Here is a 15,311-nt window from a genome sequence, read left to right on the forward strand (position 1 = left end):
TTGAACCCTGACATCGGATTGTCATCCTAATGTCCCCGGAACAGGAAGTTCTATTGTCGTCAAGGCTTTCTATAAGAAGGGAGAGGAGGGCGTGTTTCATTGGTTAAAACCAATGTCTCTTCACGTGGGCGGGCCACTGAGTCAGGCCTAATTCACTCATGAAAACCCAATTCTCACATTTCATTCTCAAACATTTAAATTGCACAACTATAAATGTGTAGACTTTCCACTGTACAGCTTGTCATCCCATCATTGAGAATGTCTCAGATGACAACCGAACGGCCATTGTATTCATTAAGTATTTATGACTGTCATAAACCTACCCCCGTCCAGGATCATGACACAAATAAAATTGAGAAAAACAAAGGCAAAAATCAAATTGACCATTTTTATTTTTTTTTGTTCCAGTGACTAGAAGCGACTCCATTTTTGCATCAGAAGCTTTACAGAGAATAATAATCAATTTTTCACAATTAGAATTTAATTTGCACTCATTAACAATAAACTCTCCATCCATTGATAAAATATTTCCCCTCCCCTCATTTCTCACAACTAAGTGCCTAGCCTAAATCAAAAAAGAAACTTCAAAAGAAACTTCTCTTACAGAAAAGCATTTGCTCAAAACATTTATATTAAACTAACAACAGTAGTGTCACTATTTAAATCAGAAGCTACTGCACAGGGTTGTGGTCAAGTCAATTCAGAAAGTATTTAAGAGAATTGGAAATTTCAGTGTACTTCCTGAACTGACTAATTTAAATGGAATTTAAATGATCAACCCTGATACAGTATTGTCTGTGGTTCCAGCTTACAGATGACTTCCATGATGGCTACAGTATGTTGCCTACAGCTTTATTTAAAAAAAATACAAACATGGCTGACAATTGCATAGATCAAAAATGACACAGATAAGAGGTAACATGGAGGAATGAGACTTTCCCTACTGTATGTTTACAAAATAATGACCTTTCACCTAGGGTGTACAGAAACCCATAAAATGACAAATAAAATTGCCCAGCAACAAAGGCTGGGATTCAATCCGATCATTCGGTAGATTTGAGATTTAGCACGCTTTACATTCAAAGGTAAATTTACTATTGAGCCAACATATGCAGCGTTGGTGAATGTGGTCTCTGCGAACACAGGAACATTGACTTTATAAAAAAGGTGCTTCGCCGACCAAACGTGATCGGATTGAATCTGGCCCTTACGCTACAGAAATCCAGAAAATATTAGTCTAACAAATAAATGCACTGTAACTTGAGAACAGGTCTACCTCTTAAGTACCGATTCAACTTTCTTGAGTTTTTAAAGAACTAAAACTACAACCTGATCCCACATTAAAAATGTCTCTTTTTGTGAACACAGAACTAACAACAATTTCTATATTTGATGCATTAAAAACAACGACCGTTTCACGTAATTTAAAAACATGGATTCCTATAACAGTAATCAAGGAAGACGTCACCTGTTCTCATCCTGTACAATGGATTAAAAGTGACCTAAATTAAAATACAAATTCAGCCTTGTGTGTAGAGTACTCCAACTCCTTTCTCCCTAGTCTGTTTGTCTTGGTAAGTCCTTCACATGGTTTCTAATCATTTTGTTTGCTGAAGTGTGAAGGTTATTTATTAAAACTTTATTTAACTAGGCAAGTCAGTTAGGAACAAATTCTTATTTACAACGACGCCTTGAACACTTCCAAATGATGAGAGCAAAAAAAAGCTGTGCCCGATTGATTATATAAATGGTACCGTTCAGGTACTGAACCTGGGTCAAGTATGTAGGTCAAAATGTCCCAATTTTTTTTTGAGATGCGCTTAATTTAACTTGAAGTTTGCACTTTTGAGACTTTTCCATGGTACCTGGCAAACTAACCTCGGAAGCCCAGGCTTCTCACGTTCGAGTCAACGAGACGGGATTTGGAAGGAGGGCCATGCAAGCCTACTGGCAAACTAAATCAAGCGCGGCTCAAGTATTTGAATGTATTAGACCCAGGCCTATGAGGTCCACTCGTATGTTGTAAGTCGCTCTGGATAAGAGCGTCTGCTAAATGACTTAAATGTAATGTAAATGTATGTCAAGTAGTGTATTTCAACAGGAAGTCAAATTACAGGACCAAAAAAAAAAGAAAAAAAAGTTGTCGTCGTCACAAATCAAATATTCAAAAGGTGCTTTAAGTTTATACATCACTGGTTTGTCGTAGTGAATTCTATAAAGTAGTTCAACAATATATAATGAATGTATTTATCTGTGTGTGGTATTATCTTTGGATCTTTCACCATTCCATTAATTGATTTGTTTTTTTTTTAATCCCCAAAAAAAATATATATTTTTTTTTACACGAAAACAAACTACAAAATGTTCATAACATTGCAAACCTTACGGCTAATCGGAACATTAAGCTGAACTTGTAACATAGGATCCTACACCCCAAAAATACAAGAGAGCTATTGTTATACATTTCTACCATGATCTCTCTCGTGACCCATCCAAACAGTCGTTCAAATTTAAAAAAATAAAAATAAAAACTGTACAACGTTCTGTTGGACCATAGACTGTACGCTCGCCATCACTCATATACCAGAGGCCTGTTCAGCACGTTCAGATAGAACAGACATCCATTGTCATCATATAAAATTGGGGAAGCGTGTCAGTTAAATTCATTACATTTCTATCTGGTTCTATTAGTGTTGCATCTCAATACGTCACCCCAGGTCTTTTCACCAGTGTCCTGAACATTTCCCATGTTGTTTGACTGCTCAGTATCTCTGCTAGTGTTTCTTCAGGCAGTGACCAGACCCGGAAAGAAAACACACAAACCTACCCTTCCTCCACTTCCTGGTTGCTGACCTCATGCTCGTGGTGGTCATGGCAACACTCGTGGTCGTCATGGTGGTGTTCCGCCGCGGCGGTTTCAGACTGCTCCACAGAGAGTTGCTCCAGTGAGCTGATGACGTCAGGCTCTACCATTGGCTCTGGTGGTGTTCCATCCAATGTGACGTTGTCCTGAGTGAGTGAGATGTCACTGACCTGGGACTGAAGCAGGAGCTGGTCCTGGGGCAGGAGGTCCAGGGGAGGGGAGGGGGAGAAATAGGTGATGTCTGGCTCCGGGAGAGAAGCTTCAGCATCAACAAGAGGGGCGAGGGACTCAACGACAGGAGGGGGGGCGAATGGAGCCTCCACAACTGTGTCAGGGGATCCAGCGGATTCGGACGCTTGGTCTTGTGATTCGGTGGACATGATAAGAGACTCCCGATGTTCAGTCTCCATCCAGTTCTCTGGTGGCGTCTCAGGAAGCTCACTGTCACCCAGCTCGTCTGTACAAACAGAGAAGAGAGACACAGTCAACGTCGGGACTACGGAGATTCATTGTTGGACAAATTGGTTGCAGCGGTATAAAATAAATAGTGTTTGACAGATAAGGGTGTACCGTTCCACATTGTGATAATAAATATCAACAGTTTGCTTGTCTTGTTATGACACGGCAACCAATTGAAAATACAAAACACTACCAAATCAACAGCTCATTTCCCTTTCAATAAGCTCCAAGTTATAGTCAACTTACCGATGCCGGAGATGTTGTTGCTGTCCTTTTCCTCGTGCACGGCCAGAGAGGTGCCAGTCATGTCGATGGACGAGACGGACAGGTCCAGTCGATCAGCCATGTCTTCTGAAGGGTCAGGGGCCATCATAGCCACCTCCGACTCAGAGAAGCCTGGAGGAACACAGAGTCACAGATTCAGAACCTAAAAAAAATGTTCACTTCCTTTAACAGGCAAAAAGACAAAGCATTGGCAGAGCACAGAGGTAGTTCAAGATAAAATAAAAACAGACAACGACAAAGAGACTGCATCAATATAACAGTTTCACAGATTCAAAACCTAACCTCGGACACCCAGAGGAACACAGAAAGACAGATTCAAAACCTAACCTCAGAACACAGAAAGACAGATTCAAAACCTAACCTCGGACACCCAGAGGAACACAGAAAGACAGATTCAGAACCTAACCTCGGACACCCAGAGGAACACAGAAAGACAGATTCAGAACCTAACCTCGGACACCCAGAGGAACACAGAAAGACAGATTCAGAACCAAACCTCGGACACCCAGAGGAACACAGAAAGACAGATTCAGAACCTAACCTCGGACACCCAGAGGAACACAGAAAGACAGATTCAGAACCTAACCTCGGACACCCAGAGGAACACAGAAAGACAGATTCAGAACCTAACCTCGGACACCCAGAGGAACACAGAAAGACAGATTCAGAACCTAACCTCGGACACCCAGAGGAACACAGAAAGACAGATTCAGAACCTAACCTCGGACACCCAGAGGAACACAGAAAGACAGATTCAGAACCTAACCTCGGACACCCAGAGGAACACAGAAAGACAGATTCAGAACCTAACCTCGGACACCCAGAGGAACACAGAAAGACAGATTCAGAACCTAACCTCGACACCCAGAGGAACACAGAAAGACAGATTCAGAACCTAACCTCGGACACCCAGAGGAACACAGAAAGACAGATTCAGAACCTAACCTCGGACACCCAGAGGAACACAGAAAGACAGATTCAGAACCTAACCTCGGACACCCAGAGGAACACAGAAAGACAGATTCAGAACCTAACCTCGGACACCCAGAGGAACACAGAAAGACAGATGTATTAACTGAACGGCCAAACAAAAGAGGGTCATGGAAGATGAACAGTAAAGACAGACAGTCTTGGTTTCTGGTTTCTGTGTGTAAATGCGTTGTGTGGACCAAAAAGGACGAGTAGCTATTACACCCCCCCCCCCCCCAAAAAAATAGACAAACATTTTAATGAACTCCTACTTCATTAATGGCTTTATGCGTGTTGGCTGAATGTGTTTTATAATGATCTAGGGTGCGTTTGTATATTCACTCTGGGTGCCAGAGCGCGCCCTGGGCGTTCGTCAGATTGTCTGTTCGTAAATTCAGAGTGTTTCGCCCTCTTAGCTTTCAGAGCACACAATGGATGCTCTGGCAGAGGAGGATGGTTGATCCGAGCATTCAGTCAACTCACCTGGATCCGTGATTCCCTGTAACCAACCAATCAGTCAGTCAACCCACCTGGATCCATGACTTCCCTGTAACCAACCAATCAGTCAACCCACCTGGATCCATGACTTCCCTGTAACCAACCAATCAGTCAACCCACCTGGATCCATGACTTCCCTGTAACCAACCAATCAGTCAACCCACCTGGATCCATGACTTCCCTGTAACCAACCAATCAGTCAACCCACCTGGATCCATGACTTCCCTGTAACCAACCAATCAGTCAACCCACCTGGATCCATGATTCCCTGTAGAGGTGGATGACTGTCCTCTTTCTGCAGAGTGATCTGTTCCAGTCTGTTATCTTGGTCTGTCATCTCTGTTCCCTGTCCCAGGCCGGACTGACCCACCATCAGAGACGCCTGTGGATCACACAGCCCACAACAGTTGATTCATTTATTTCACAGGGACAATGCACATCAATGAACATTTCTGGAAATTTGCCTGGGGGGGCGACGGGGCGACATGTTTGCTGTTGTCATCTGTAGTTCCAAGTTTAATGCTGCCGATCAGTATAATGCATTATGATGTCATAAGCATGTATGATAGCCTTGTAATGGGGGGGGGTAACGGTCAGCCTTGTCACTAGCAGGCCTGTAAATTCATGTGTCATTACTGTACAAGTGACGGACATAGCGGCATTCCCTCGGTCTTATTCCCATACAAGTCGTTGTAGTGAAACACAAGGAGCCCATCCACACCTCTTGGTGTCCATTGGCGTGTATCTCTGGCGTGGATCCCTCGTCGGGGACAGAGGGAAACATGGATGGGATCCTGTGCAAGTAGCCGTATCCGATACCGCAACCCAAACTAAAAAAAACAAACAGATATCAGTTAGACTGCTGATGTTTCAGAGCCTTGACATTTAGGCAGTACAGAATAACCTCAGAGAGAGAGCCCAGGTAAGACCTAGTGGCTCACTCACCTCCCCGGGTAAGGTCAAGGTAAACCCCAGGTAAGACCTAGTGGCTCACTCACCTCCCCGGGTAAGGTCAAGGTAAACCCCAGGTAAGACCTAGTGGCTCACTCACCTCCCCGGGTAAGGTCAAGGTAAACCCCAGGTAAGACCTAGTGGCTCACTCACCTCCCCGGGTAAGGTCAAGGTAAACCCCAGGTAAGACCTAGTGGCTCACTCACCTCCCCGGGTAAGGTCAAGGTAAACCCCAGGTAAGACCTAGTGGCTCACTCACCTCCCCGGGTAAGGTCAAGGTAAACCCCAGGTAAGACCACTCACCTCCCCAGGTAAAGTCAAGGTAAACCCCAGGTAAGACCACTCACCTCCCCGGGTAAGGTCAAGGTAAACCCCAGGTAAGACCTAGTGGCCCACTCACCTCCCCGGGTAAGGTCAAGGTAAACCCCAGGTAAGACCACTCACCTCCCCAGGTAAACCCCAGGTAAGACCTAGTGGCTCACTCCCGGGTAAGGTAAACCCCAGGTAAGACCACTCACCTCCCGGGTAAGGTCAAGGTAAACCCCAGGTAAGACCTAGTGGCTCACTCACCTCCCCGGGTAAGGTCAAGGTAAACCCCAGGTAAGACCTAGTGGCTCACTCACCTCCCCGGGTAAGGTCAAGGTAAACCCCAGGTAAGACCACTCACCTCCCCAGGTAAAGTCAAGGTAAACCCCAGGTAAGACCACTCACCTCCCCAGGTAAAGTCAAGGTAAACCCCAGGTAAGACCACTCACCTCCCCAGGTAAAGTCAAGGTAAACCCCAGGTAAGACCACTCACCTCCCCAGGTAAAGTCAAGGTAAACCCCAGGTAAGACCACTCACCTCCCCAGGTAAAGTCAAGGTAAACCCCAGGTAAGACCACTCACCTCCCCTCTCCTCCCCAGGCCCCGTTGGGTGTGACCACCACCTCTCTGCAGGCGTTTGTCTCTGTGTTGTAGATCAGCAGTTTCAGAGGTTTCCCCTCGTGGGCCTCGATCAGCGAGAAGAAGTCCTCCGACTGAGGACAGACACCGAGATCACAGAGCCAAATTGTTTATTGCAATGGGTTATTTTCCCACTAAATTAAAAAGGCAACGACCTCGTCAACAGAGATCAAATGTTAAGAATGTGAATGATAATAATGAAGCTTACATCCTGCAACACCTGGTCTGCTCCAACGATGAAGTCACTGTGGGCCTGAAGGCCGGCCAACGCAGCTGGTGAGTTCACATCCACATCCTATGGAAAATAACACACAGAATAGCATGATGTGAAACAACATCTAGGACCCCCCCCAGACAAGACAGACAACTGATCACACCACAGATAAAACAATACCTAGTTGTTTGAAATTGTAGCCGTGTGTACGTTGATCTACTATTACTACCTAATCATAGCCTCATCGACAGGCAGGTGAGTCCTCACCAGTACATGCCAGACGTTCTCATTGGCTCCTTGGTAGCTACAGAACCTGACAGACGCCCCCAGCAGGCCCTGTCCTCCCCACATGTTACTGGGCACCACCTCCACCTCCCTCAGCCTCATGGTCTTAGTGCTGTACACCTCCATGATCACTGCCTTCTCCACGTTAGACTTCAGAAGGTCCTTCAGCATGTCATTCTCCTGGTTCTGGACACAAGTTAGTTTGTCAGTTGGAAATATGTTGGAAACGTGCAATACATGGGTGGGGGTTGTGTGTGATAGAGGAACTGAACAGAGTATCTAAGATGCATTTTATATTAATCAAAGGTCTATAGTAGAAATAAATAAGATGGTATCACAATGCTCTGACTAACTCACCAGTCTGTGGTCTCCCAGAGAGAGAGGGGATGAGTCTGACTAACTCACCAGTCTGTGGTCTCCCAGAGAGAGAGGGATGAGTCTGACTAACTCACCAGTCTGTGGTCTCCCAGAGAGAGAGAGGATGAGTCTGACTAACTCACCAGTCTGTGGTCTCCCAGAGAGAGAGAGGATGAGTCTGACTAACTCACCAGTCTGTGGTCTCCCAGAGAGAGAGAGGATGAGTCTGACTAACTCACCAGTCTGTGGTCTCCCAGAGAGAGAGAGGATGAGTCTGACTAACTCACCAGTCTGTGGTCTCCCAGAGAGAGAGAGGATGAGTCTGACTAACTCACCAGTCTGTAGTCTCCCAGAGAGAGGGGATGAGTCTGACTAACTCACCAGTCTGTGGTCTCCCAGAGAGAGAGAGGATGAGTCTGACTAACTCACCAGTCTGTGGTCTCCCAGAGAGAGAGAGGATGAGTCTGACTAACTCACCAGTCTGTGGTCTCCCAGAGAGAGGGGATGAGTCTGACTAACTCACCAGTCTGTGGTCTCCCAGAGAGAGAGAGGATGAGTCTGACTAACTCACCAGTCTGTGGTCTCCCAGAGAGAGGGGATGAGTCTGACTAACTCACCAGTCTGTGGTCTCCCAGAGAGAGAGAGGATGAATCTGACTAACTCACCAGTCTGTGGTCTCCCAGAGAGAGGGGATGAGTCTGACTAACACACCAGTCTGTGGTCTCCCAGACAGAGAGGGGATGAGTCTCACTAACTCACCAGTCTGTGGTCTCCCAGAGAGAGAGAGGATGAATCTGACTAACTCACCAGTCTGTGGTCTCCCAGAGAGAGGGGATGAGTCTGACTAACTCACCAGTCTGTGGTCTCCCAGAGAGAGGGGATGAGTCTGACTAACTCACCAGTCTGTGGTCTCCCAGAGAGAGGGGATGAGTCTGACTAACTCACCAGTCTGTGGTCTCCCAGAGAGAGAGGATGAGTCTGACTAACTCACCAGTCTGTGGTCTCCCAGAGAGAGAGGGGATGAGTCTGACTAACTCACCAGTCTGGTCTCCCAGAGAGAGAGAGAGAGAGAGAGGATGAGTCTGACTAACTCACCAGTCTGTGGTCTCCCAGAGAGAGGGGATGAGTCTGACTAACTCACCAGTCTGTGGTCTCCCAGAGAGAGAGGGGATGAGTCTGACTAACTCACCAGTCTGTGGTCTCCCAGAGAGAGAGAGATGAATCTGACTAACTCACCAGTCTGTGGTCTCCCAGAGAGAGGGATGAGTCTGAGAGTCTGTGGTCTCCCAGAGAGAGGGGATGAGTCTGACTAACTCACCAGTCTGTGGTCTCCCAGAGAGAGAGAGGATGAGTCTGACTAACTCACCAGTCTGTTGTCTCCCAGAGAGAGAGAGAGAGAGAGAGAATCTGACTAACTCACCAGTCTGTGGTCTCCCAGAGAGAGAGAGAGAGAGGGGGGATGAGTCTGACTAACTCACCAGTCTGTGGTCTCCCAGAGAGAGAGAGAGAGAGAGGATGAGTCTGACTAACTCACCAGTCTGTGGTCTCCCAGAGAGAGAGAGAGAGAGAGAGAGGGGATGAGTCTGACTAACTCACCAGTCTGTGGTCTCCCAGAGAGAGAGAGGATGAGTCTGACTAACTCACCAGTCTGTGGTCTCCCAGAGAGAGAGAGAGAGAGAGAGGATGAGTCTGACTAACTCACCAGTCTGTGGTCTCCCAGAGAGAGAGAGAGAGAGAGAGGGGATGAGTCTGACTAACTCACCAGTCTGTGGTCTCCCAGAGAGAGAGAGAGAGAGAGAGAGAGATGAGTCTGACTAACTCACCAGTCTGTGGTCTCCCAGAGAGAGAGAGGATGAGTCTGACTAACTCACCAGTCTGTGGTCTCCCAGAGAGAGAGAGAGAGAGAGAGGATGAATCTGACTAACTCACCAGTCTGTGGTCTCCCAGAGAGAGAGAGAGAGAGAGAGGGGATGAGTCTGACTAACTCACCAGTCTGTGGTCTCCCAGAGAGAGAGAGAGAGAGAGAGAGGATGAGTCTGACTAACTCACCAGTCTGTGGTCTCCCAGAGAGAGAGAGAGAGAGAGAGAGAGAGAGAGGATGAATCTGACTAACTCACCAGTCTGTGGTCTCCCAGAGAGAGAGAGAGAGAGAGAGGGATGAATCTGACTAACTCACCAGTCTGTGGTCTCCCAGAGAGAGAGAGGATGAGTCTGACTAACTCACCAGTCTGTGGTCTCCCAGAGAGAGAGAGAGAGAGAGAGAGAGAGAGAGAGAGAGGATGAATCTGACTAACTCACCAGTCTGTGGTCTCCCAGAGAGAGAGAGAGAGAGAGAGGGGATGTCTGACTAACTCACCAGTCTGTGGTCTCCCAGAGAGAGAGAGGATGAGTCTGACTAACTCACCAGTCTGTGGTCTCCCAGAGAGAGAGAGAGAGAGAGAGAGGATGAATCTGACTAACTCACCAGTCTGTGGTCTCCCAGAGAGAGAGAGAGGATGAATCTGACTAACTCACCAGTCTGTGGTCTCCCAGAGAGAGAGAGAGAGAGAGAGGGGATGTCTGACTAACTCACCAGTCTGTGGTCTCCCAGAGAGAGAGAGGATGAGTCTGACTAACTCACCAGTCTGTGGTCTCCCAGAGAGAGAGAGAGAGAGAGAGAGGATGAATCTGACTAACTCACCAGTCTGTGGTCTCCCAGAGAGAGAGAGAGGATGAATCTGACTAACTCACCAGTCTGTGGTCTCCCAGAGAGAGAGAGGATGAATCTGACTAACTCACCAGTCTGTGGTCTCCCAGAGAGAGAGAGAGAGAGGATGAATCTGACTAACTCACCAGTCTGTGGTCTCCCAGAGAGAGAGAGAGAGATGAATCTGACTAACTCACCAGTCTGTGGTCTCCCAGAGAGAGGGGATGAGTCTGACTAACTCACCAGTCTGTGGTCTCCCAGAGAGAGAGAGGATGAATCTGACTAACTCACCAGTCTGTGGTCTCCCAGAGAGAGGGGATGAGTCTGACTAACACACCAGTCTGTGGTCTCCCAGAGAGAGAGGGGATGAGTCTCACTAACTCACCAGTCTGTGGTCTCCCAGAGAGAGAGAGGATGAATCTGACTAACTCACCAGTCTGTGGTCTCCCAGAGAGAGGGGATGAGTCTGACTAACTCACCAGTCTGTGGTCTCCCAGAGAGAGGGGATGAGTCTGACTAACTCACCAGTCTGTGGTCTCCCAGAGAGAGGGGATGAGTCTGACTAACTCACCAGTCTGTGGTCTCCCAGAGAGAGAGGATGAGTCTGACTAACTCACCAGTCTGTGGTCTCCCAGAGAGAGAGGGGATGAGTCTGACTAACTCACCAGTCTGTGGTCTCCCAGAGAGAGAGAGAGAGAGAGGATGAGTCTGACTAACTCACCAGTCTGTGGTCTCCCAGAGAGAGGGGATGAGTCTGACTAACTCACCAGTCTGTGGTCTCCCAGAGAGAGAGGGGATGAGTCTGACTAACTCACCAGTCTGTGGTCTCCCAGAGAGAGAGAGGATGAGTCTGACTAACTCACCAGTCTGTGGTCTCCCAGAGAGAGAGAGAGAGAGAGAGGATGAATCTGACTAACTCACCAGTCTGTGGTCTCCCAGAGAGAGAGAGAGAGAGAGAGGGGATGAGTCTGACTAACTCACCAGTCTGTGGTCTCCCAGAGAGAGAGAGGATGAGTCTGACTAACTCACCAGTCTGTGGTCTCCCAGAGAGAGAGAGAGAGAGAGAGGATGAATCTGACTAACTCACCAGTCTGTGGTCTCCCAGAGAGAGAGAGAGAGAGAGAGGGGATGAGTCTGACTAACTCACCAGTCTGTGGTCTCCCAGAGAGAGAGAGAGAGAGAGAGAGAGATGAGTCTGACTAACTCACCAGTCTGTGGTCTCCCAGAGAGAGAGAGAGAGAGAGAGAGAGAGAGAGAGAGAGGATGAATCTGACTAACTCACCAGTCTGTGGTCTCCCAGAGAGAGAGAGAGAGAGAGAGAGGATGAATCTGACTAACTCACCAGTCTGTGGTCTCCCAGAGAGAGAGAGGATGAGTCTGACTAACTCACCAGTCTGTGGTCTCCCAGAGAGAGAGAGAGAGAGAGAGAGAGAGAGAGAGGATGAATCTGACTAACTCACCAGTCTGTGGTCTCCCAGAGAGAGAGAGAGAGAGAGAGAGAGAGAGAGAGAGGGGATGTCTGACTAACTCACCAGTCTGTGGTCTCCCAGAGAGAGAGAGGATGAGTCTGACTAACTCACCAGTCTGTGGTCTCCCAGAGAGAGAGAGAGAGAGAGAGAGAGGATGAATCTGACTAACTCACCAGTCTGTGGTCTCCCAGAGAGAGAGAGAGGATGAATCTGACTAACTCACCAGTCTGTGGTCTCCCAGAGAGAGAGAGAGAGGATGAATCTGACTAACTCACCAGTCTGTGGTCTCCCAGAGAGAGAGAGAGAGGATGAATCTGACTAACTCACCAGTCTGTGGTCTCCCAGAGAGAGAGATGAATCTGACTAACTCACCAGTCTGTGGTCTCCCAGAGAGAGAGAGAGAGAGAGAGAGGATGAATCTGACTAACTCACCAGTCTGTGGTCTCCCAGAGAGAGAGAGAGAGAGAGATGAATCTGACTAACTCACCAGTCTGTGGTCTCCCAGAGAGAGAGAGAGAGAGAGAGAGGATGAATCTGACTAACTCACCAGTCTGTGGTCTCCCAGAGAGAGAGAGAGAGAGGATGAGTCTGACTAACTCACCAGTCTGTGGTCTCCCAGAGAGAGAGAGAGAGGATGAATCTGACTAACTCACCAGTCTGTGGTCTCCCAGAGAGAGGGGATGAGTCTGACTAACTCACCAGTCTGTGGTCTCCCAGAGAGAGGGGATGAGTCTGACTAACTCACCAGTCTGTGGTCTCCCAGAGAGAGGGGATGAGTCTGACTAACTCACCAGTCTGTGGTCTCCCAGAGAGAGGGGATGAGTCTGACTAACTCACCAGTCTGTGGTCTCCCAGAGAGAGGGGATGAGTCTGACTAACTCACCAGTCTGTGGTCTCCCAGAGAGAGAGAGGATGAATCTGACTAACTCACCAGTCTGTGGTCTCCCAGAGAGAGGATGAAGTCAAAGAACGGCTCCAGCCCAGCTTTCTCTGCAGGGGAATTCTCCTGCACCTATCAGATCACCACGTGGACATGGGAAGACAAACGCAACCATTTAATCCAATGCTTGTGCTTCTAGTTCCGACAGTTCAGCAATATCTAACAATTCCACAACAAGTACCGTTGATCAACAAATAGTAGGTCATATAGTGGTTTAATTAAGCGGTGTTGTGCAGTATTGTATGCATTCCAGCTATGCTGTTGTGCAACATGTGGCTCCTGCAGATAGCAGCAAGGGTGGGTATAATTGGTGGAACTTTCCAACAGGATATTGTTCCAGAAACCTCGTAAAGTACAAGGATGCCAACAAACAACGAATAGAAAGTAGAATGATTAATTCACCTAGCCGATTAGCTGCCGAATAGGTATCAAACCATCATATAGCTTATTCTTAATATTTGTCCATAGGTTACCAGAGTGAGGATAGACTTTTTTTTGGGGGGGGGGGGGAATAAACGTGGTAACTAAATTGCCCGCTCCCTACCAGGTATCTTATTCTGCCGCTATACAACTTTGTATGCGTTATTTGTTGGCAACCGTGTTATTTATGGAACAGAATTTAGACCGTTTAGTCACAATGTTCCTCTCAAGCGAATGTAATGGCACAACTAAAACAGCCGTCTAGTTAACGTTTGTTGAGTCAAGTCAACTTCCTATGGAGTTGACTTTACTAAGTTACTATATAGTTAACTCGTGTAGCTATATACACACACACATGTATAATATAAATGTATGCATGAAAAGGTGTCAACGTTAAAATGTTGTTGTTGTCATTTGGTCACCGCTAGGCCTAAGTATATCTACAGTAGCAACATCGACTTGGTTTAAGTTGTTACATTGGCTGCTCATTCACACACAAAAGAAAACAAAGCGTATATCGTATACAGACTATACACACAGGTATTATGGTCGACTGTTTCAGCTCGTAAATCACTGTGAGGTCGCTGTGTTATCAGTGCGCCAAAAAGGGTAGCTGGGTAAGTGCCACCTCATCAGCTTTCGGTAGGCCTTATCCGGCTCCTACACCACTGTATGCCTTCTGTATATCCCCGTCGATTCTCCTGGTCAAGAACTACACGCAGCGTCAGAAAAAAATAAGTGCAATAAAATAAAGACTCATTATTACCCCGTGGACGTGGTATCCATCTGTTCCTCCTTCCGACGCACCGGTGCTTTGTGATAAACCCATTATTATAGAAAGCACTAAATGTTATTTCACTGTAGCTGAAAGAGTTGACAGATTCCTCTAATGCTCCGTGGCCATCTTGTCATTGGCGGTCTCCTATATCAGACCAGACGAGTCGCACACTGGTGACACCGAGCACCACGCAGTATGTAGAGCAACGATCCTGCCCCCTGCTAGACCGGGGTATAACTCCCTTATACTTTACTGGAACAAAATCATAAATAAATCAAACAAATACCCTACCATCTAACACTACACGCACAAAAATAATAATCATTAAAAAAATAAAAAAACATATCATACCCCGCTATTTAAATATATTTAGTCCTACAGAACATTTACTGAAAGTTGTGGTTGCTTTGCGTGATGTTTTGTTGTCTCTACCTTCTTGCTCTTTGTGCTGTTGTCTATGGCCAATCATGTTTGTACCATGTTGTGCTGCTACCATGTTGTGTTGTCATGTTGTGTTGTTGTCTTAGGTCTCTCTTTATGTAGAGTCTCTGTTGTTGTTATGTGTGTTTCGTCCTATTTTTTTATTTTTATCCCTGACCCCGGTCGCCGCAGGAGGCCTTTTGTAAATAAGAATATGTTCTTAACGGACTTGTCTCGTTAAATAAAAGTGAAATAAATACAACAAGAAATAAAATACTTCAGTTCAAACAGCCTGAAAGGATGGTACACCACCACTTAACACACCCTGTAACTCTTCAAATCAAATGTTTATTAGTCACATACACATATTCACCACTGCAACAGTGACTCTTCTGTCGTCAAGTCTCGCACAACCAAATACCTCTCTGCAGTACAGTTGATAACCATTGATATAAATGCTAAAAATCCAATCTTTCTGAAACATATATATCACTTGTTGGTTTATCCCTCTGTACTGGTACAGATCTACTACTCACACCACTCCTCTCAGGATCCCTCCCTCTGTACTGGTACAGATCTACTACTCACACCACTCCTCTCAGGATCCCTCCCTCTGTACTGGTACAGATCTACTACTCACACCACTCCTCTCAGGATCCCTCCCTCTGTACTGGTACAGATCTACTACTCACACCACTCCTCTCAGGATCCCTCCCTCTGTACTGGTACAGATCTACTACTCAGACCACTCCTCTCAGGATCCCTCCCTCTGT

At 46.8% G+C, this 15,311-nt stretch overlaps 1 protein-coding gene across 1 annotated transcript; it reads right to left on the bottom strand.

Moving 5' to 3' along the window:
- Positions 1–376: 376 nt before the first annotated feature.
- gorasp1a (golgi reassembly stacking protein 1a) lies at positions 377–14,302 on the bottom strand. The gene is made up of 9 exons (XM_046321918.1): positions 14,107–14,302; positions 12,912–12,992; positions 7,451–7,654; positions 7,178–7,264; positions 6,913–7,043; positions 5,796–5,904; positions 5,327–5,456; positions 3,569–3,718; positions 377–3,320 (listed from the first exon to the last, which is right to left on the bottom strand). The coding sequence occupies exons 1-9, from the start codon at positions 14,167–14,169 to the stop codon at positions 2,824–2,826; spliced, it is 1,452 nt and encodes a 483-aa protein (XP_046177874.1). The 5' UTR covers positions 14,170–14,302; the 3' UTR covers positions 377–2,823.
- Between the last annotated feature and the right edge of the window lie 1,009 nt (positions 14,303–15,311).

The sequence above is a fragment of the Oncorhynchus gorbuscha genome, linkage group LG22 (assembly GCF_021184085.1).
Source record: "Oncorhynchus gorbuscha isolate QuinsamMale2020 ecotype Even-year linkage group LG22, OgorEven_v1.0, whole genome shotgun sequence".
In the NCBI taxonomy this organism is placed as follows: Eukaryota; Metazoa; Chordata; class Actinopteri; order Salmoniformes; family Salmonidae; genus Oncorhynchus; species Oncorhynchus gorbuscha.

Excerpts from the sequence above, each read along its gene's own strand:
- gorasp1a (XM_046321918.1), bottom strand. The coding sequence starts at position 14,169 with ATGGGTTTATCACAAAGCACCGGTGCGTCGGAAGGAGGAACAGATGGA. Across the intron at positions 5,457-5,795 it reads ACGCCAATGGACACCAAGAG|GCGTCTCTGATGGTGGGTCA; the intron begins GTGTGGATGGGC and ends TGTGATCCACAG. Across the intron at positions 3,321-3,568 it reads CAACAACATCTCCGGCATCG|ACGAGCTGGGTGACAGTGAG; the intron begins GTAAGTTGACTA and ends CTGTTTGTACAG.